The 21,495-nt window shown below is 39.1% G+C and overlaps 2 protein-coding genes and 1 non-coding gene across 4 annotated transcripts; 2 read left to right on the forward strand and 1 right to left on the reverse strand.

The window, feature by feature from the left end:
* Positions 1–280: 280 nt before the first annotated feature.
* Positions 281–11,131, forward strand: LOC135587180 (uncharacterized). The gene is made up of 9 exons (XM_065078277.1): positions 281–596; positions 676–790; positions 1,152–2,098; positions 3,312–4,860; positions 5,124–5,535; positions 5,662–5,792; positions 7,108–7,937; positions 9,014–9,126; positions 10,382–11,131. Exons 1-9 carry the CDS (start codon positions 543–545, stop codon positions 10,680–10,682), a joined length of 4,452 nt encoding a protein of 1,483 aa, XP_064934349.1. The 5' UTR covers positions 281–542; the 3' UTR covers positions 10,683–11,131.
* Positions 11,132–11,810: 679 nt separating this feature from the next.
* TRNAR-CCG (transfer RNA arginine (anticodon CCG)) lies at positions 11,811–11,883 on the reverse strand. The gene has a single exon. It is a non-coding gene; the product is annotated as a tRNA-Arg (tRNA).
* Positions 11,884–11,989: 106 nt separating this feature from the next.
* LOC135587181 (WD repeat-containing protein 26 homolog) lies at positions 11,990–21,400 on the forward strand. Of its 2 annotated transcripts, XM_065078279.1 has the most exons (5): positions 14,396–15,713; positions 16,798–17,698; positions 18,561–18,662; positions 19,416–20,045; positions 20,962–21,400. In XM_065078279.1, the coding sequence occupies exons 2-5, from the start codon at positions 16,904–16,906 to the stop codon at positions 21,193–21,195; spliced, it is 1,761 nt and encodes a 586-aa protein (XP_064934351.1). In that variant the 5' UTR covers positions 14,396–15,713; positions 16,798–16,903; the 3' UTR covers positions 21,196–21,400. The 2 variants fall into 2 exon arrangements, with proteins under 2 accessions (XP_064934350.1, XP_064934351.1); XM_065078278.1 differs by lacking the exons at positions 16,798–17,698; positions 18,561–18,662; positions 19,416–20,045; positions 20,962–21,400 and adding an exon at positions 16,616–16,788 and having other exon boundaries at positions 11,990–15,713.
* Positions 21,401–21,495: the final 95 nt, after the last annotated feature.

Consider the following 21,495-nt stretch of genomic DNA (forward strand, 5'->3'; position numbering starts at 1 on the left):
ACACATAACACATAATATACATTTTTCAGTGTGTTCCTATCGGACTGCCATTACGTAGGTTGGAAGTCTGGTAAGGTTATCTCGGATCGGGCATGGGTGGAATTCCAAGTCACCCAAGCACACCCTAAAGGATCGGATGCAAATCGGATCGCGATCCATCAATGCCCCATCGGATGTATCGTTTCCACCAATGTATGTGGCACTCACGTGACTAGCACGTGCACAGGAGACCCTATTTTTAAGTGTGGCTTCGCCGGTAGGATTCACTCCGAAGACTCACTCTGAAGCCCGACCGACCGTCTTCGGCGTCGAAACCCGCACCGCCACTAAAACCCTAAGACTAAACCGTTTTCTTCTTCACCCCCAAATCCCGTCCTAAACCCTGCCCTTGACCTCGATCCGGTCCCCATCCCTGCTCCTCCCCCTTCTCCCATGGCGGCGGAGGTAGTCTCGGATACCGTAATGAAGTTGTAATCTCCGACCCCTTAAAACCCTAGCCGTGAGCTCGAACCCGTCTTCGTCACCCGTTCTCTCCTTCTACGATGGCGGCGGACGTAGCCTCGGATTCCGATCCCATGAATCCGTGCTGTGCCAAGGTGAAGTCTCGGTTCCACCGTATTTTCTTTCTTGGTCGTGTTTTGCTGTCGAGGTTTCTGATGTTATTCCTGTTTGCAGCTTAGACAAAAGTTCTTGAAGTTGGAGGGAAGCAGGAATGCTCTCCGGCAAGCCGTGCAGATCCTCGAGCAGCAGCTTAATAAGCTTGAAAGCGAGAATGCGAATCTCAAAAAGGGTATTTGACCTCATTCTTTCTCACGTTGTTGATTTGCTAATGCTCTGTCTCGACTGCGCTTGGACGAGGCATGTATGCTCATATTGCGCTGTTATCAGGCCATAGCGTCCATATAGTCTGTGCCCATATGCGCACGTCCTATTTGTGCATGCAAGATTGCATCTTTTACTGATGTTTCGTTGGATGGTACTTTGCTTTATAAATTCAGTACCGTGCCTGTCAAGTGGAGTGCATATCTATGCCTAAAATTAAATATCTTTATTTGGGCTCTCTTTATGCTAAAACCGAGTTTTACGTTTTTCCTCTCACTTGTTGAACCAAGAGGATTTGTTACATTTAGTGTTTTTTTTTTTCTATCCAGTAAATCGGGAACAAGAGAATGCAGAGTTTCATAAAAGGTCAAAGGAAGAAGAATCAAGTATCATACATACATTGGAGAAACAGATTAATGAATTGAAGTCTGAGATAAGTGCTTATCAACAAATGGAAACCAAAGATCACAGTAACTCACTGGACGCTCATATTGCTGAAAGGGATGCAGAGATAAAGATGCTGAAAGAGAGTCTTGTTAAAGAGAAAATGAGAGGTGATGCCGAGAAAAAGAAGGCTGAAATAGCGACGAAGAAAGCTGCAGATGCAAAGAAGTTGCTGGATATGGAGAAGAGTAAATGTGATGATGCAAGGAAGCTTGCTAATGCTGATAAAAAGAAAGCTGAGGAAGTTAGACTTTCTTTGGAAAAATTTAAAACTGAAGTCAATGAAGCCAGGGCCAAATTAGTGGCAGAAAGAACCAAAGCGCATGAATTTGATAAATTAATTGAAGAAGAAAAGCAGAAGACTATTATGGAAAAGAAGCGTGCAGAGTTAGAGAGGACAAAAGCTGAAGAGCTAAGTAAGATTTTGGAAGTGCAACGTAGAGAGGCAAGGGACGATAAGGTCCGTGTAGAACATATGAAGCAAATGCTGGAGGATGAGAAGCAACACAAAGAGAACTTACAAAGGAAGTTAGTAGAGATTCTTTCGGAACGAGAAGCTGCAAGCGGCTGTCTATGTTCTCGGGATAAGAAATTAAAGGGTGACACAAGTGCCAAACCTGCTGTTGTGAAAACCCTGAAAGAACAACTAAAGTTTGCAAAGAAGCAACTAAAGTATGCTAAAAGAATGACTAAGCTTGAGAAGGCGGAGAAAAAGCTTATCAGCCAGCAATTTCATCTATTGAAGCAGGAGTTTATCCAACTCTCATGCCACCTGAAGATGCTCGGTGATCAAATATCTCACGTAACTGAAGGTACACATAGCCTTGGAAAGGTTTGTAATCAGTTTCTTCTTTGTGCTTCGTATGCTTATATTGTGGTTGCTTTTGTTACTTCAACAAGGTTTTGCTTGCATTTTCTTGATGTTGTGGCCATCATTCTGTTATTTTGCTGATGCTAGAAACTTAGAGACACCATGTTGATTATGTCTGTTTCCATGATTGTGAAGTTAGCGAACAAAAGCTCCATTTGATGCTAACATGCATAAAGTTACCAGATTAGTATGCATCAAGGGTTCATGTGATGTTTGTTTTTATTTTTCAATCTCAAATTTACCGATAATTGAATATCTTTATTTGCATTCAACGCCATTCCTTAAGTTGTCCTTGGATTCTAAATTCTATGTGGATAAAGTTGTGTGCTTACATTTCAGGAACTTTTTATCCTCATGAAGCTCAGGTTGGCTTTTGGTTTGCAATGAATGTGTAACTTGATGCTTCTGAAATATTGCAGGTGACTCGTGATCCAGGAACTTGTTTATTGGGTATTCCAGGCTTCAAAATGTCCACATGTTGGCTAGCGATGCATAACTGTATTAGTATTCTAACTGAGTCAAATGTGCTCTGCTAAAACTGATCATAAGTTGCATTTTTGAAGTTTAATGGACATATCCTGCAAACCTCTTGAGTATGTTCACATAATTTGTGGCAAATGTAGTCCATTACTAGGGAATCAGGTCCCTTTCTCATTTCATTGATTACCTTTTTTTCCTGCATCTTAAGGAGGAAAAATATCTCAACAAACTGCCATATGTCTCTTATGAACTTTCCTGTTATGTTGGATTTGTAAAATTTTGGAGATCTCTAGCCTCTGTAATGCCTCTAAAAACATTGGTAAAAAATTGTAAAGCCAAGGCTAAATAATAGCAAATACTGGTCAAATCCAAGGGATAAAAATGTTCTCTTTGCCATTAGGAACCGACTTCAGGATGTCCATAGAGCGATCTTGTTATTAAGTTTATTTTAAAGAATTTTTGTTTCTCACTTGAATCCAATTTTGCTGAGGAAAATCTATTCAAACATCACATGTTCTGTATTGTTCTTTTGTTTGGAATGTTTGGTACCCTGAGCCTTTGAGCGGTCAATCACTAACATTGTATAGTATTTTTTTTTCTTCTTTTGTGTTGGACTTATAATTGATAATGCTTTATCCTTTGAACAAAAAATTATCTCTTTCTATCATTCTAAATGCTTAACGAACTTCTACAGATTGAGGATCCTTTGAGATACAATTTGCAAAATGTCAGCCTCGGTCTTAGGTGTTCGGAGAGAGATTTTCAACTGGGAAACTGTTGCTGCAAGGGTTCATTTCATATTCCTGGTTCAACGAGAGAATGCTCTTGCTTCGCTGCATCTGGACGACAGCATGCAAGAAAAATCACAGGTACTAAATCTGAAGTGGACCCTCTGACTAGAGATTCCAGTAGAAACAGGCCGCAGAGTTCTACAGTCTGTTCCACTTCCACAACTTGTCCTGATAGAGAGTTGATGGGCTCACAGGCAATTGATGCTACATTCCTGGCGACATCATCTAAACTGGCGGAAGGCTTCTCAAGTCATGGACTGATCATCCCAAATGTACCACGTGCAGATGCTGAGCATGTACATAATAAAATGACTGCATCTGAAGCAAAAAAAACACATAGAAGTTGCATTAAAAAAAAAACACATAGGAGTGGATCTGTTTATGAAGGAAACAAATTCACAGATAAGATACAAGTTTGTGGTGGTGGGAAGAAAAGGAAGATACATGATCCAATGGCATCTATTACATCATTCTGTGATAAGGACAATCAAGTACATTTGGTAGAGAGACATTTTTCAGGGAAAAATCTGATGAGAACTAAAGGTGCCCCCCTCAAAGAAATTTGCCACCAGAATAGTGGAATGTCTAAGATCATTAATGCTTCAAGAGGTTTACGTACTGAAATGCATGGGAGTTTCATGTCTGCAGAAGATAGGCAGGGAATTACACATCTGCAACCTTCTAGTCAAGTTCGAAAGGATGAAATTGATATTGATTGTTCCATGCTACCATGCTTCCCATGTAAATCCAAAATTAGTGAAAATAATCCTTTAAACATAATAGAGGAGATTCCTGCTGTTAGCAATGATCAAGCTGATTTAGTTTTCCTTGAGAATGGAACTCGTGAGGATTGTATGAAGCTACTGATGTTGGATGATGTCGATGATGAGAGAAGATACAGGGAAGCAATTGAAAGACCTCTTTCACCTACTTTGCCTGTAATAAAGTGTCCTGTCGTTGGGTTGAAAGGAGAGGACCATTCTCACTATTTGATCAAGGAACATTTCAGAGAGCCTACAAATGACAAAGACACTTTTGAGACCTATCACTGCTTTGATGTAATTAATGGGGAAATCAATTCAAACAAGTTTGAGCTTGTAATGCCAACACCTCCCGTATTGAAAGATAATGTAGGTTCTGTTCATGCATCTGAAGAATCAGAACTTAATAATGCACGTACATTTATGAGAGACTTAAACAAACATGAGGAGCTGAATAATTTTGGACATAACCATGAGAATAATATATCTTCAGGTGCTGGAAAGGGATTTGATATGAGGGATATAGATGTCACAATGAACACTACTGACTTCCCGCCATCTATCATGAAGTTGCGAGAAAATTTACAAGCTGAGCCTCTTGTCCATCATGTTATTGATCCATATGTTGCTTCTGCTTTAAATGTTGGGAGCAATGCTTCAACAAGGGAGAATGACCAACATTTGGCATCAGGTAATTTTAGTTGTATTGCAAGTAAATCACTTCTATTAGTAAAAGGACATATATATCTTTGTGAACTTATGATGCCCCAAATGCAGGCTTATTTGATGATCAGGTTAATGATATAATGAAAGAACATGATAACCATCATGCTAAAAAGAAATCATTGGTTATTGATAAGTTGTATAACATCTTGCAGCTGACTTGTATGGCTTTGCTAGGGATGTAGGATGATTTTTAAACTGAATAGATCCTGATATACTCACAAACTGTAGGAAATGACTCTCTTGGTGGTGAAAAATCTTCTCAAACTGGCTGTCATCAAACATCAAATCCTGGTCAAATAGTAAGAAGTGAAAGTTATGTTCATGTATCTGCTAAACAGGAGTTAGTAAATCCACTTGGAGGCAATGTTGGACTTGAGGAGACAACTGGGTTCTGTGATGCCTTTTCAGATACTGAGGATGAAAATAGTATATCACATATCATTCAAGCTAGAAATAACATTGCATCTGAGAAAACTGGGTGCTGTGTTGTCTTTTCACATACCAAGGATGAAGATAGCATATCACGTATCATTCAAGCTAGAAATAACCTTGCATCTAAGAACTTTGGGAGATCTCAAGTGGATTGCAATATTGTGGAAGTCCTTCACTCCCTGGCATTGGAGTTGGACCTTCAATCAGAGTAAGTAATTTGATGCCACACTTATTTAAGTTTATGTTAACTTAACATTGTAGTAGTGTAAGAATTTATTTCTAACCTTTCTAGTAGATCTGTAACATGTTCTGCAATTGGCTTTTGTTTGTTCAGGGAAAAAGTATGTGTTTTCTTTTCATTGCTATTGGGCAACATTGCTGTTTCACTGTTTGCAAATTCTGGAAGTATAATGGTTGAGAATGTTTTACAGTTCACAAAATCTTTTGCAACAGAGACTAGTAAAGGTTTGCTTCTCTTGCACCCAACTGTTTGAGTTTTCTGCGATTTAATTATGAAGCAGATTTTATGATTATGACTGAGTTTCAATGTAAAGCAATTCATGTGCATGTGATGCAGGCTTGTTTTCTTGATTATGATGCCTTTCCTTTTTCTTCTGTATTCTACTTTTATTCTTCAATTTTGATTATTTGTTTCCATACAATTTTTATCAATTAGGAATCTCTCATCAATGAGATTAAAAAGCTAGAAAATGGTTATTAAAATTGCATAATTATGAGAATGACATCCTTAAGTAGCTAATGCCAAATGATTCATTAGACTTTTTGTCTAACTAATGTATCAATCAACAACCTGTTAAGATGATTTCTGAAAAGAGATTGCTTTTTCGTGGCATAAGAAAATGACGCAATTTGTATAATGTACTTCCTGTACTTCACAGAGGAATTATTGTGAAAGGATGTTGGCCAATGATACTTTATATCTTGACCTAGGTGTTTCAATAAGCTGATAGATCATGTTTGTGGATGACTCCAATGTTGGTGAAACCCTCTCGAAAAAGCTATTTTTGGGAGTTGACTCACATTTGTGTAGAATCATAAGGCAAGCAATATTCCATTATTTCTGATCAGGTTATTGTGCAAGTCAATGTTCAAAGCCACATTTTGCATAAAAATTATTCCTAAGCCTTATCCCTTTTTTGCCATAGTTATTGTACTAAGCATTCTTGCATTGTGTATCAGTTTTGACTGCCACTATCTCTAGATTTTTAAGTTGTTTCTTTTGTGTGTTTCATGAAGTTTTTTCCCCCTATTTTTTCAAGTTTTATGAAATTAATTCAGCTTCTTGCAAGTCTTAGATCGAATTGCTTGTCAACTTCTCCATAGATTCTCAGCTTGGTAAATGATACATTTTCTATACATGTGCTATTTTTTGTCCTAACAAATTGTTTGTTTATCCTCTCCCTCTCTCTCTCTCTCTCAAATATGTTTGAAGTGCCTGGACTCTTTAGTCAATACATTTGTTTCGTACAGGACTAACACCTGACATACATATTCCTTTAAAACATTGAGGCAGGTAGTGGAACCTAGAAAAAGCACCTTTCTGGCACAATTAATTCGCCAAATTCTGCTTAATATGTTTTCACTAGTTCTATGTTTCAACTGAGTTAAGAGTAGATATATCATGCCTTGGTTTTCTCATTGTATCTTGTTGGTATTAAACCTACTATAAATGGTCCAAGGAATTATCAGTTTCTTGTAGGTTGCTTGGCCGTTCCTTTTTTCAGTCAAGATTGGTAACCAACCCATACTTCTCTTGCAGTGATTTCGGATGCAACAGCTTGCCAGTATTTTTCAGAAATTTGCCAGTTAGATATCTTATTGCACCTAATTGACGATTTTCTAATAACAAGAAGGATTATGGTGTGTAATGGTATGGAGTCAGAGCAGACATGTTCTTCACCTCTATCTAGCAAATCTTATCAGTTGAATGGGCAAAACGTGACCGAGGCAGCTGCTAAAACTTATCAGCTAATAGCTGCAAGCATCTTATCGGCCTCTATTTGTGCAGTATTTGACCAAATTGGTTTTCTTCTTGAAGTTTCTTATAAAGTTCTTTGTCTGTGTAAACATGATACAAGTTGCAATTTGTTGATGCTGCACATTTTTGCTTTTGCAATTGGTGAGAAATTTTTTACCATGGAGAAATTCAATTTTCATGTGAGTGCCATAAAGTCAGTGGTTTCACTGCTTGAGAGTGGACATCATTCACTTCTGTCTTTTTGTTCAGCTTCTGATGTGGACATCTGTTTTTCACCTTGCAAGCAATGTCCTTTTTCCAAAGATGCAGTTTGTACAGAAAAAAATGTTTCCATGCTGATGGACATATTACAAGATTCTTTTGCTGGGAGTTCATCTGTGGGATATTCATTTACCTCATCATTGTACCCACTATCTGAATCCAATCCTCGAGTTAAAGAAGGTATTTGTTGTTCAAGAGAACCTGATAGTTTGGGTGGTCAGTGTGAAGCATCATGTGTGTTATTCAAGTATGGAGATCATGCAGTTGATTTTTTGAACTATACTTCCAAGAGGGCCCTTTGCTACTTCGTTGATATTGTTTCTGTTGTTGAGCTATTTGGTTGCTACATGGTACCTTTCTACTTCATCTTTTTTTCAGATTTATGTGAAGTTTGTTAATGGATTGTTTGTTTGATCATCTTTGTCATGTCTAGCCTAGAATTTTTTTATTTGCTTGATAAAATTTGTTAATGTGGTGAAATTATGGTTACATGACAATTTCTTGTTAGTGATTTTGTGATTCAGCTCAAGTTAGAAGTAGGAATTGATCTATTTGTTAGCAAATTGTCATTGCATGTATTTTGACCAAGAGTTTTGTTGTCTTCCATGTTAACATGTGCTGCTTAATATTTGTAATATCTTAACTTGTATTTCTATGATGAGTTGCTGCCTTTGGTTAAGTTGCTAAATGCAATCCAAGGATGTTAAACTCGCTATCCGGGCAGTAGGATCATGTGATCTTATGGCCCATATCTGGCCTGGCTACTTGGGCAGGTTGCTGAAACTTAAAAATGGTGGAATCAGCCTGAGTCTCAAGTTGACTCGGTAAGGTCAATTTAGGGTTTGCATTGGTGGTCTGATATGCTCAAAGGAGATCATATGTAGGCGAGTTTGCATTGGTGATCTTAGCTTTTGTATTTGCTTTAACCAATGTATATTTAAAAGATTAGAGACTTAATTGTGGGAAGGAGATCAACTACTGAACCAACTGGAATGGACTTCGCAACATCCCGAATCTTGGATATCTTCACTTGTTGTCTCTCTTTGAATATCCCTTGATATAATTGATCATTTGCTGCCTAAAGTTAGAACTATTTTTTCCTTCTACCCCTCTTCTGATTCTCTTTTTATTAATTATTGTTAGTATTTTTCTATAGTAATAATACTTATTTAGATCCTTTCACTGTGTATAAGCTTTTGGATATTTGAATATGTAAGTATTGGTATTAAACATGTTACAGGGGCATCCAGAACACATTTTTTGAACAAATTGTTATGCATATGAAAGCTTGCATCCATATGGTCACTTAACTTCAGAATGGTTTCTATTAATTTTCATGTTTAAATTCTGTTTCTTTTGGATGATGTAATAATTTCTAAAATTAAAAATGCTCATCAACTAAAATTTTGTCGTCCTCATATTCCAGAATTGGAAATGGATATCTGACAATCTTCTTTTGCGCCTTCTGAATATGCTGGAATCATACCCACCAAATGAATTTTCAGCTGCGGTTGTTGTGCTGGTTGGGCAACTAGGAAGGTATGCTTTTTCTGTCTTACATGAGTCAATGTCTGCACTCCTGACTTTGAAAATTTGACTACCAGAGTGCTTAGTTATGAATAAGTAGGATTTATTTTGTGGAATAGGAAGGATAATTATTACCATCATGACTTGTTGTGTTACTGCTGTTTGAAGAGTTGGCTAAAATGCTTGTGTAGAATTAAAAATTAATAGTAGTGTCATTGACTTGATAATAAATAGCATATATGTAGGTATATTTGTATAGATACATATTGCTACTTCTCGACAAATTTGCTCAATGTCAAGGTTTATGTGATGCTAATAGATTTGAACAAGGACGTTTTGTCCCCCAGTGTTATGAAATTATCTAATACTTGGGGTAATGTGTTCTCATAGTTAATGCAAATTCAATGGCATCAGTTCAAAATCTATTTATTACAGGCTAATAGTTTTATTTATCTGAATGTACCATACACTAGGTCTATCAACAGACTGGTACTTGAACAGATCTGATCTAGTTTGATGAAACTAAATATGGATCGTATTTCCATCTGAAAAAACCAATTCTTGATTTCAAATGTACATTGAATTGTTGAGCTCTATTATGCATCCACTATATGATAAATCTAATCGTAAAACTATCAAGGCTTTAATTCATGTGTTTTTCTTCTTTGCTCCCTCTTCTATCCTATTGTCCCCTTGAAATCCTATCCTAATGCCTCCATCACAATTAACGACTTTGCCAATATTGCCACTTTTGGTCTTGGTGTCACCACCTTGTGGTTCTAGACATTCAAATCAGCTCTGATGGTAAGCCAAATCCTGGACATAGATGGCCACACCACTTAACTGCGATGACAGTCTCCAAATTAGCTTCTCTTCCATTGATGCACAGATCAGGGTTGATTTATCTTGGGTCAGTTATGACTGGATCACCTTAATTGGAGTAGACTAGATTGTGTTTGCACCTTGATTGTGGATATTAAGCCAAATGGGATCTGTTAATCTGGTTACAATACTTCCATAAACTTTATAATAATCTCATTTCTGCAACAAGTATGGAGTCATGCCTCATGAATTGGGGCGAGCTTGTGATAATAATATAAAAAAGGTGTTTTTGGGAACATATTTAATTCGTTTTGCTTTTTGCGGTCACTATAGTCTGCATTATTCCTCCACTAAAAAGTTTTAACCATGTAATGGTCTTAATTATTAATCTTGAATGAAGCTTCAACTGAAATTCTTCTAACATATGTATTTATTCGTTTTCCAGGTTTGGGGTTGATTCGGGAGGGTATCAGCAGATTGGGGTTCCACAACTGAGAAACAAGCTATCTTCTCTGCTTGATACATATGCAAAGGGAAGAAGCAACCTTCCTGATCAACTTGCTGTTGTTGGTGCTCTGGTTAATCTTCTTCCCGTTAGTTTCGAAGAAATAATCAATGGGCACCTTGAACATCCAGTTGACACTTGTCATTCTCACCAAATCGAACCAGTAAAGCAGTGGTTTTCTCACCTGGACAAGAAACTGCAAATTTTGGTATCAAACTTCTTTGGACATGCTGATCTATAGCAACTCTGTTTCTTCTTCCTAATCAACTTGCCGTTGTTGGCTCTCTGGTTAATCTTCTTCCCATTAGTTTCGAAGAAATAATCGACAGGCCCCTTGAACATCCAGTTGACATCAAGCAAGAAACTGCAAATTTTGGTATCAAACTTCTTTGGACATATGCTGATCTATAGCAACTCTGTGTCTTCTTGTGTGTCACATGATCCATGCATTCATTCACTTAACTCATCCAAAGTGTAGTTCCTGATTTGATGAGTTTTGCTGCTTCCATTACTCCATCATAGTAACTAATTTTGATAATGCTGTACAGATATATTATTTATGCTGCTGGGTGCAGTTTTTTCCTTGGCAATCTAACATCTGTTGTCACTTTGCATCATTAAAATTGTAGCTGGAGTTTTTTAGTAAAGCAAAAAACATGTGGATGTATTAATTCTTGCATGATTAACCAATCAGTTGGCCACCTTGTTGGATTCCAAAATGTATGATTAATTGCCTGATAATCACAATTTTTTAGTAAGGAAAAGTTGTCTTTGATACCATTTATAAAACATTGAATGATTTAGCAATTTTCTTTTCCAGAAGATTAAAATGTTAAGAGAAATCATAATAAAATTGCAGGAGATTGAAAAAAGTAACAAAAAATAGAAACGAAAAAAAAAATGAAGAAAAAACTAAAGCCATCCATCCATTCAGTCACCTTCTTTGCTTTAGTAAATGCATGATTAAGAGTATAATCATCAAAACTTTCTAATAAGAAAAATAATCTTTAATATCATTTAAATCACCAGCTGACATAGTAATTTTCTCTCGCTGCAGATTAAAAAGAAAGAGATAAATTAAAATGAAACTGTGGATATTGAGAAAAATCCGAAAGGTAGTAATAAAAAAATAAATAGACCAAAATAAATAAACCAAGAAAATAAAAAAAATGATTTTCCTGAAAAATCTCTTCTTTTATTTTTTGATTGATGCTTTCATTTTTTAATTTCTCATTTCATGTTGTTATTTTTTTCAAATACTCTAAATATTCTTCCCTACCTCTGCTGTGTTGGTTATGAATTTAGTAGCTTTGTTCTCAATACCATATAGAAAGAACAAAAAAAAAAGATATTTGAAGAATTTGTCTAGCGATCGCGATGGGACTCGAACCCACAATCTCCCGCTCCGGAGGCGAGCGCCTTATCCATTAGGCCACGCGATCTCGAATGATAAATTTAGCTAATTAGTTTATAAGTATGTTGATATATTATGAACTGTGAAACCCATATATATAGCTTGACGCTGTCGGCTTCGGGCTGCGTGAAGAGACGGCATGAACCATGCAAGATTTGCCCACCTCGCTGACCTCCTCCATTGCTGCATCGCCAACCGGTCCCACCTCCACGGCAGAGCCGCCCACGCCCGCATCCTCTCCGCCGGCCTCTCCGCCGACACCTTCCTCTCCAACCGCCTCATCGAGCTCTACGCACGGTGCCATAGCATTGGCTACGCCGTCAACGTCTTCCGCTCCATCCCTTGCCCGAATGTCTTTTCCTGGAATGCTATTGTGTCCGCTTGCTCCAAGTCCGGGGATTTGGAGTTAGCCCATCAGCTGTTTGTGCAAATGCCTGACAAGAACGTCGTGTCCTGGAACACCATGATTGGCGCCTTGGCGCGCGGTGGGTCCGAGGAGGCAGCGTTGGACTTGTACTCTGTGATGACTAGGGAAGGATTCGTCCCGACCAATTTCACCTTCGCCAGCGTCTTGAGCGCGTGTGGCAGCCTCATGGCCCTGCAGGATGGCCGCAGGTGCCACGGGATTGCTGTGAAAATTGGCCTCGATGGGAATCTATTCGTGGAGAATGCTTTGCTCGGGATGTACGCAAAATGTGGGAGCTCTGGTGATGCAGTCAAAGTGTTCGACAGGATATCACATCCAAATGAGGTCTCGATCACTGCGATGATGGGCTGTATGATGCAGAGTGGTTCCATCGAGGAAGCCGTAAGATTGTTTGAGAGGATGCATAGGAGCGGAATTCTCATCGATCCAGTTGCTGTTTCCAGCGTGTTGTGTGCTTGTGCCAGAGCTGAAGGAGATGAGCTTGGCATTCCTCGACATCATGGGTTAGTGCTTGGCCAGTTGATACAAGCTCTTGCAGTTAAGTACGGCTTTGAATATGATCTTCATGTGGGCAATTCTCTGATTGATATGTACGCCAAGTGTGGGAACACGGATGAAGCTGAATTGCTTTTCAATACATTGCCAAATATCAATGTTGTTTCTTGGAATGTTTTGATAGCTGGATATGGTCATAAAGGTGACAGCATAAAGGCTATAGCCATGTTGAAATTGATGCAGCAACATGGTTTCGAACCGGATGAAGTCACTTACATCAGTTTGCTAGCTGCGTGTGTGAAGACAGGTGACATTGCGGCAGCACATGAGATGTTTGACAAGATAGTGGAACCTAATGTTAGGTCGTGGAATGCTATACTCTCTGGCTACTGCCAAGAGGAAAGCCATGACAGAGCAGTCGAACTATTTAGGAAGATGCAGTTTCAGAATGTGCTGCCCGATCAAACTACTTTGGCCATTATTCTAAGTTCTTGTTCGGCTTTGGGTCTTCTGGACTTTGGGAAGCAAGCGCATTCTGCCTCAATAAGAGCCATGCTTCATGTTGATGTGTTTGTTGCCAGTGGACTGGTGGATATGTACTCAAAATGTGGGCATATCAAGGTGGCAAGGCTGGTCTTCGATAGGATGACAGAGAGGGATGTTGTCAGTTGGAATGCAATGATAACTGGCTTTGCACATCATTCTCAAAACAGAGAAGCTTTTGCTGTATTCAAGCAGATGCGTCAAGATGGCATGTTCCCCACCGAATCCTCCTATGCAAGCGTGATATGCTCATGCGCTAGACTGTCGTCATTGCCTCAGGGAAGACAGATACATGCCCAAACTGCTAAAGATGGTTATGAGTTCCGTGTTTATGTCGGGAGTGCTTTGATTGATATGTATGCTAAATGTGGTAATGTAGATGAAGCACGCAGGTTTTTCGATACCATGCCAACCAAGAATGTTGTTTCATGGAATGAGATGATACATGGATATGCCCAAAATGGCTATGGCAAGAGAGCTGTGGAACTCTTTGAACACATGCTGAGAACAGATGAGAAACCAAATAGTGTGACCTTCATAGCTGTTCTTGCTGCATGTAGTCATGCTGGGATGGTTGACAAGGGATTTAAAATCCTCGATACAATGGAAAAGGACCATGGAATCCAGCCACTTGCTGTTCATTACACTTGTGTGATTGATTCTCTTGGTCGTGCTGGTCGCCTTGTGGAAGCTGAAGCCTTAGTAGACAAGATGCCATGCGTAGATGATCCTGTCCTGTGGGAGGTATTGCTTAGCGCATGTGCTGTTCATGGAAATGCTACAATTGCGAAACGTGCCGCAGAGAAGCTTTTCCTGCTTGACCCCCTAAGCTCGGCACCATACGTTCTTCTGTCCAATATATATGCTTCCCTAGGTAGATGGGATGATGCATCTGCTGTTAGGGCATTGATGAATGGTCGAGGGGTGGCGAAGGATCGTGGTTACAGCTGGATAGACAATAAGAATGGTGTTCGTGCGTTCATGGTAGACGATGATCTATGGATGGTCAATGCTGAGGAACAAGCATCGGTTCATGGTGCAAATTGATGTGAAACTGAAGTTTCTTACTGTGACTTCAGCATTTAAACTGAAGTTGTAGTCTGCATGTTGAAATTTGGTTTCTGAAGGAATTGCGATCTCTTCCAGCAGCGGCATTGCGATTTCATCTTGAGCTGAGATTCCACAAGCAGGCTTGGGATTCTGATCCTTGGAGAAGCGGAGTTGCTCAACTTGCATAGATGCCTACATTTTGAATGGAGAAACTTCTTTCAAGCATCTGATGAGCAGCAAATTGTGAGATGAACACTGGATTTCCAAGGCCTTCTGCAACACAAGGAGCATGAATTGGTTTTCTAGCATGAGATGTTATATGTGGATGTCCCTCTCTCGATCCATTGGAGGAACTCTTCCCAGCATCGACTGCGTTTCTCAGTGGCAATGATTTGGAGGAACTCAAGCAAGAAAGGGACATCGATGGACATCATCCATGCCAAAAGTCTTCCCCATTGAACTTGAGGTACCTGCACGTGATCCAGGTATTGACATCAGACTTTCTGGTTATTAGATGACTTCTGATCTCGAAGTTGAAGCTCAAGCTTGATGAATATGTTGACGTCGTGTTGGAATGTAGCACCTGGTAGCTGGCTTTGCATTCATTTGGCTGCAGCTAGCTTGTGCCATTCCATATCGTGAAGCTCTTCTCGTCGATGGTGACGATTTGAGGAATTCAAGCTTACGAGGACTCTCTGCATCCCTTTGTTCGCCGTCCTCTGGTCCGGCGCACCATTTCATCAAACATCTCATCTGCAAATATGTTTATCGCGCTCCTATGTCTGGCCTACGTGTCCCGTGAAAGGTGCTCCATCGACGACAGTGGGCCACGTCAGCCATGGTTCTTCTCATGGTTTTGATACCGCCGTGTCACCGGCCTAATCAGTGGCGTTTTCCGAATCTTGAGACTGAGAAACCCTGCGTTGATCTTAAAGTTCTCGTACACCAACGTAAAAAAAATAAATAAAAAAAGAAAGAAAACAAATGGAAGGAGGAGGAGGAGATAGAAGAGATCCGGAAGGCACTCTCTTTTATTTGAGTCGGTTTCCTGCACCCCAAGCCATCTCCTCTCCTCTCTCTCTCTCTCTGTCTCTCTCTCCCCTTGCTTTCGTCTCACATCTCTCTTCCTTATCGTTCTTCCTCTTCTTCGAGGGCCAATTCAAGGCATCAATCCAGCTACACATACTAAAGCAGGAGTCCCTGTAGCCCCTTCCCCTTTGGGATCCGAGGCTTTGGGACCGAACTGATCGCGCTGCAGAGCCCGGTCGGTGCTCGATTTGGGGCGATCAGCCATCGGTCTTGGATCCACCAGACCTTGGGGGTTCCTTTTGATCGATTTGGAGGTCAGCTTTTCTGTTATCGATCTGTTCTTTGCTGTTGCTATTTGTCTTGGTACTTAGGTTCTTGTCGGTGGCTAGTTTCTTGACTTGGGATTTGGTGAAATCCCGCCATTGGATGTGCCGGTTCTGGATCATGTGCTTTCGACTCGCGATTCTTAACTCTGTTGCAGTATCAAACAAATGTCTAAAGTAGATTCAGAATTTATCTAGTATGGATGGCATAATTTGTTTTGACGGGGAAGTTGCTTGTTGGGTGCTCAACCCAACATGATCTTGTAACATCGTTCCGGTTTCTGTTTATTGTTTCGTAGTTATCTGACTTGAAGTTAGTGTTAGTGCATCTTTCGGTTAACTGAATATGATCAATGTAAGAACATTGCAGTCTTCCAATTGTTGACCTTATTCTTCATTCTAAGGCTGAGACTTTCTCCTTTTTGTGCTCGATTGGGTCTGTCAAAATGCACAGGAGGTATTCAAATCACTTGCTATTGATAGGCAATAATGAATTAAAGTTACTAGCCCCTGTCGTTTCTTGGCTTTGTACTTGAAAATGTGTTGCGCCAACTAATTTCTCATAAGATTTCCAATTGAGCATGATTCAATCACATAAGCAGAATTTGATTAGTGTAGGAACTAGTAAAACTAGTCAAGCAGATATCATGTTACCAAGTTATCCTGCTGTTTAGGAAATGTCCCCAAGGTGTTTATTGAGACTAGACTAAAGCATTTTAGTTGTGCTAACATGTCAAACTGAGGACACAAGAATTGTACCAACTTCATCCTTTGCTCACTATTTTATTTGGTGTTTCGTGTGATTTCTTCATTCTTATGGAACTGAACTGCTCTCTCTCTCTCTCTCTCTTTCTCTCTAACTTTTGTTTCTTTCCCCCTTTGTTGATATATAGATTATCAAGGACTAGTGCATTTACCTGCTTGGTATTGGATATAATTTGTTGCATCTCATTGGGGGAGATCCTTTGTTGGTTTATAGATTATCAAGGATAAGTGCATTTACCTGCTTAAGATTGGATAGAATTAGTTGCATCTCATTGGGGGGAATTAACCAAATATCAATTCTTCTATGTAGGAAGTCTTTGCATATCCAGTTCATCAACTTCCAAGCAATTACATCAGTCTTGTGTGCAGCTGTCTCTTGTTTTCTGGAATTTTATATGGGCTGATTCTGGCATTTCATGGGAGGTTTAGACGATGATGAACCACCAGCAAAACGTGTGAAAGCATCCTCAGCAGAATTGGGGAGCCTCTTGAACACTTCATCTTCTTTGCTACACATTGGTTGTTTGGGAGGTCCAATGGCCAAACCGTTGCCATTCCACGGGGAACAAGATATGATTGGTTCGAAAGGTGTAATTAAAAGGGCTGAGTTTGTCAGAATCATCACCAAGACCTTATATTCTCTTGGATATGAAAAGAGTGGAGCAATCCTGGAGGAGGAGTCTGGGATTTCCTTGCACTCATCAGTGGCGAATCTTTTCAGGAAACAAGTGCTTGATGGAAATTGGGATGGAAGTTTGGAGACATTGCACAAAATAGGTCTTGTGGATGAAAATTTACTGAAATATTCTTCATTTTTGATATTGGAGCAAAAGTACTTTGAACTGTTGGAGACTAATGATTTCATGGATGCATTGAAGACATTGAGATGTGAAATTACTCCTCTTGGCATCAACAAAAAGCGGGTGCATGAGCTTGCTAGCTGTATTGTCTCTCCTTCACATCATGTTTTACTTAGGTTTGCCAATCTTGGAACTGAAACTTCAAATCCTGGACTAAAGCTTCTAGAGGAATTGCAGAAACTGCTTCCTCCAACAGTGATGATACCTGAGAGGAGGTTGGAGCATTTGGTTGAACAGGCACTTGGTTTGCAAAGGGAATCTTGTTATTTCCACAACTCTCTTGATAGTTCCCTCTCATTGTATGCTGATCATAATTGTGGCAAGGATCAGTTACCTTCTTATACCGCTCAGGTTTGGCATTCACCATATCCTTAAATTGTATCATTCTCATCCACACCAATCTATGGTTTATCTGGTAAATTGGTTTAAATACTGCAGAAAATTGCAATAAATACAGATATTTAGTTGAGGAAAATGATCAAATTAGTAAGGATGGGAAGATGGAAGCTAGGAAACGATGTGATATTGCATCTTAAATACTGAGCTACCATATGTAGATGTGTGTTGTGTAGGAGGATGAACTTTTCGATCATACATTAAAAGATGCTTGGAGCTTTGCTTGCTTATCTTGAGATATGTTGACCTTTCGTCTTGAACTCTGATTTTGGAAAGTCACTGACATTTTTTTGTGGCCAACACCAAATAGGAACTATAGACAGTCACATATAAGATATGAGTAACACCAAAGGTGTAGTCATTCATAAAAATAAAAATCTAAAACTTCAGTTTAAATTAATTTCCGTGGTTTCTAGAGTTCATTTCAAGAAGAAATGAGATAATTGAGGATTTTGAATTGTGGACTCTCTGCAAGGTTGAATTATACTTGGTGGATTTGCAGGTTTCTGTAATCTGAGCATTGACATTCAACAGTTGTTGAATTACGAGTTTTGCCCATTTTTTTGTGTTTTTTATGAGTTTGGTATGTTACAAAAAAGTAACTTTCACTGGTTAAGGAGCAAGGCTAAGCATAGAGCAGCAGAATAGAGGCAATTTATGTTGGCAAATCTTAAAGAAAAAGGGAGAGAAAAGAGAGTGTTAGATCTTCAGATCGAAAAAATAGATTATATATTGTTGCTTGGTGCTATTATGATTCTTGTGGTATTTAATAACAATACATCCTATATTTGAAAATTGCTCTATCTATGTTCAACAGGTGTTGCAAGAACACCATGATGAAGTATGGTTTTTACAGTTCTCAAACCACGGAAAGTATTTAGCGTCATCATCAAATGATAAATCTGCTATTATATGGGAGGTATATCATTGGACCTGAATTACCATTATCTATTATTCCCTTGGTTTGCAAGCTTATTAACACTTGTTCGATAATTTTTTGGATGAGCATGAGTTATGATGGACCTTGGTTTTCCTATCGAAAAGGTTGAGCCTTACAGAGCTCAGTTGCTACCTTTCTGCAGTGCAGAGCACTAATTTTTTTCTCACTATCTTTCATGTTAAATATGTTCCAGTATTGTACGGATGCAGATGCAGGAATCAGATTGTGCACAGATTGGATTGAAATGTCTAGTATAATAAGTTGTTGACAATAAAACATGAGATGTCTATGAGATATGACAAGTACATCTAAGTATCATACTAGAATTAGCTATAGGAGCAATAGAAATAAATAAAATGACTACTGCCAAGTGGTTAATTCTAAACATATCTTTTGGATACCATAATGAAAATAAAAAAAAGGGGAGATTGATAAAAATATGAAGTCTATTAGATTTTAAGTTAACTTTAAATTATCTAAATTCGTAACAACTTTTGACTGTTTCCCCTTACTAATCCATTAGATTAAAAGGTAGGGCAGTCGAGTGCACCAAGTTTCCTGTTAATATGTGGTTTGATTTGAGTCAACGTATGCAGCCAACAGAAATTTAGAAAAGCTATAAACTTAACAGAATAAGTATCTGTTTAATTTAGGCCGACATTAGTTGAGGCCTTTCCTTAACTGATAATCTTTTGTTGCTCTGGTGTAAGCTTTATGCCGTTTGATATCCAGGTTCATGAAGATGAAGGATTGTCATTGAAACACAAGCTGATTGATCATCAGAAAGCTGTCTTGATGATTTCTTGGAGCCCTGATGACAGCCAGCTTCTCACATGTGGAATGGAAGAAGTTGTAAGACGCTGGGATGTTCACTCAGGAGAATGCCTCCAAGTCTATGAAAAAACTGGTCTTGGACTGATTTCTTGCGGTTGGTTCCCAGATGGAAAACGATTATTTTCTGGTGTTACAGATAAGAGTATCTGCATCTGGGACTTGGATGGTAAAGAAATTGACTCCTGGAATGGCCTGCGAACCAGTATGACCTCTGACATCTCCATCACAAAAGATGGTCGACATATTATAAACACGTGTAAGGGAAATGTGATTATGTTGCTAGATAGGGAAATGAAGATGGAGAAGCTGGTAGAAGAGGAACAGCCTATTACTTCTTTTACACTATCAGGCGATGATAATTTTTTACTTGTAAACTTGATAAACCAGGAGATTCACTTATGGTGCATAAAAGATGATCCCAGACTCATTACGAGATACAAAGGTCATAGACGGAGCCGATATCTAATAAGGTCCTGTTTTGGGGGCATTAAACAGGCTTTCATTGCCAGCGGAAGTGAAGATTCACAGGTACAATTTTTACTGAAAATCATATGGATATGCTTTCCTCACTCTTTTCCACCTATTGGTATTGATAAGTAAATTAATCTATCTGTGCGATTACATCTCCATGTACAATTTGTCTCATTTTGACTTTATTATGTGGGTTGTTAGTGCATTACTCTCAGGAATTCTCTTTTCTGCTAGATAACCTGGAATGTAGCATGTCTGGGACTACCTCTTCACTTAATGCATGCACTTTATTCTTGTTTCTGAATAGATTCCATCCCTCATTTGTATTTTAGTAAGATGTTACAGTCGGTGCTTGTTTCCTCCCCCCTGAATATTTTTTGGATTTTTTTGTGACAACAGAAAACGGGTATGCTTAGCATATCCGAATGTACAAGAGGGGTTACTATTGTGAAATTGGTTTTAGATAATTTTTCCTTTTTAATCCTGGTGTTTGTGCTCCTGGTAAGAAAAGTTGGTACTGGAAGCCATGGTTCAGTTCAGGCCTGGGTAGTTGTAGATGTGAAGCTAGTTAACCTCTTAGAGACTAGATTGTAAGGTGCATAGTTAACTTGTGAAGGAAAAGAGTGGTCAAGTGGTTTTGTGGTTTTGTGGTTTTGTGGAGAGGCAGATGACGGAAAGATTGTCAGCGTTGTAAGAGTTGAATTGTTCCACATGGTCAAAAGAATTACAAGTCTTGGCTACTAGTGTTTCTAGTTCTGTATTGGTGTATTTTAATGTTTGCATTCAGTACAAGGGTCTGTCTACTCTACCAGAGAATTTACTTGAAGTTTCAGTAATTTGCTTGAAATTCTTGACCGGCTCAAGAAAAATATAACCTACTTTTCTCTTTAATACATGATCATATGAATTTTTTTTAATCATGGTCTTCTATTGATGTGCCAGTTACTTGATGGGATAAATCTATTGTGGTCAGGTGTACATATGGCATCGTGGCAGCGGAGATCTTGTTGAGGCTCTTCCTGGACATTCGGGCGCTGTCAACTGCGTGAGCTGGAATCCGTCCAACCCTCACATGCTCGCCTCCGCCAGTGATGACCACACCATCCGCGTATGGGGACTAAGCAAGAAAGTTGATCTGAAGCCCACCAGTGAGGGCCACAGCAACGGGGTAGTAGCTCATCGGCAGTGCAACGGACACTGCAAATGAATGATCTATTGCCAAAAACAAGCCGGTTAAGTGTGACATCCTCTTCACTTGGTCCATTGATCTTGTATATCCTTCTAACCCCTTGTAATGGCACCATTGTTCTGGTTCACTCTGCGACTTTCAACTAATGTATTTGTCCTTTTGAATCAGGAGGCTTTACTGTCCTCTCAACCTGCACTTGGCTTCATCCACCTTTATTATGTTACCACAGCTGCATTCTCAAAATTATCATCTGTGAATGTGTGAATGGCTTTCGAATTCTTGTGAGAAAAATGGGAGAATATAAAATTTGATGGATAT

Source organism: Musa acuminata, chromosome BXJ1-8 (genome assembly GCF_036884655.1).
Source record: "Musa acuminata AAA Group cultivar baxijiao chromosome BXJ1-8, Cavendish_Baxijiao_AAA, whole genome shotgun sequence".
In the NCBI taxonomy this organism is placed as follows: Eukaryota; Viridiplantae; Streptophyta; class Magnoliopsida; order Zingiberales; family Musaceae; genus Musa; species Musa acuminata.

Bases quoted from the DNA above. Each gene is read 5' to 3' on its own strand.
- LOC135587180 (XM_065078277.1), top strand. From the start codon at position 543: ATGGCGGCGGACGTAGCCTCGGATTCCGATCCCATGAATCCGTGCTGT. The intron at 5,536-5,661 runs GTAAGTAATTTG...TTGTTTGTTCAG, and splicing joins GAGTTGGACCTTCAATCAGA to GGAAAAAGTATGTGTTTTCT. The intron at 7,938-9,013 runs GTACCTTTCTAC...CTCATATTCCAG, and splicing joins AGCTATTTGGTTGCTACATG to AATTGGAAATGGATATCTGA.
- LOC135587181 (XM_065078278.1), top strand. From the start codon at position 11,995: ATGAACCATGCAAGATTTGCCCACCTCGCTGACCTCCTCCATTGCTGC.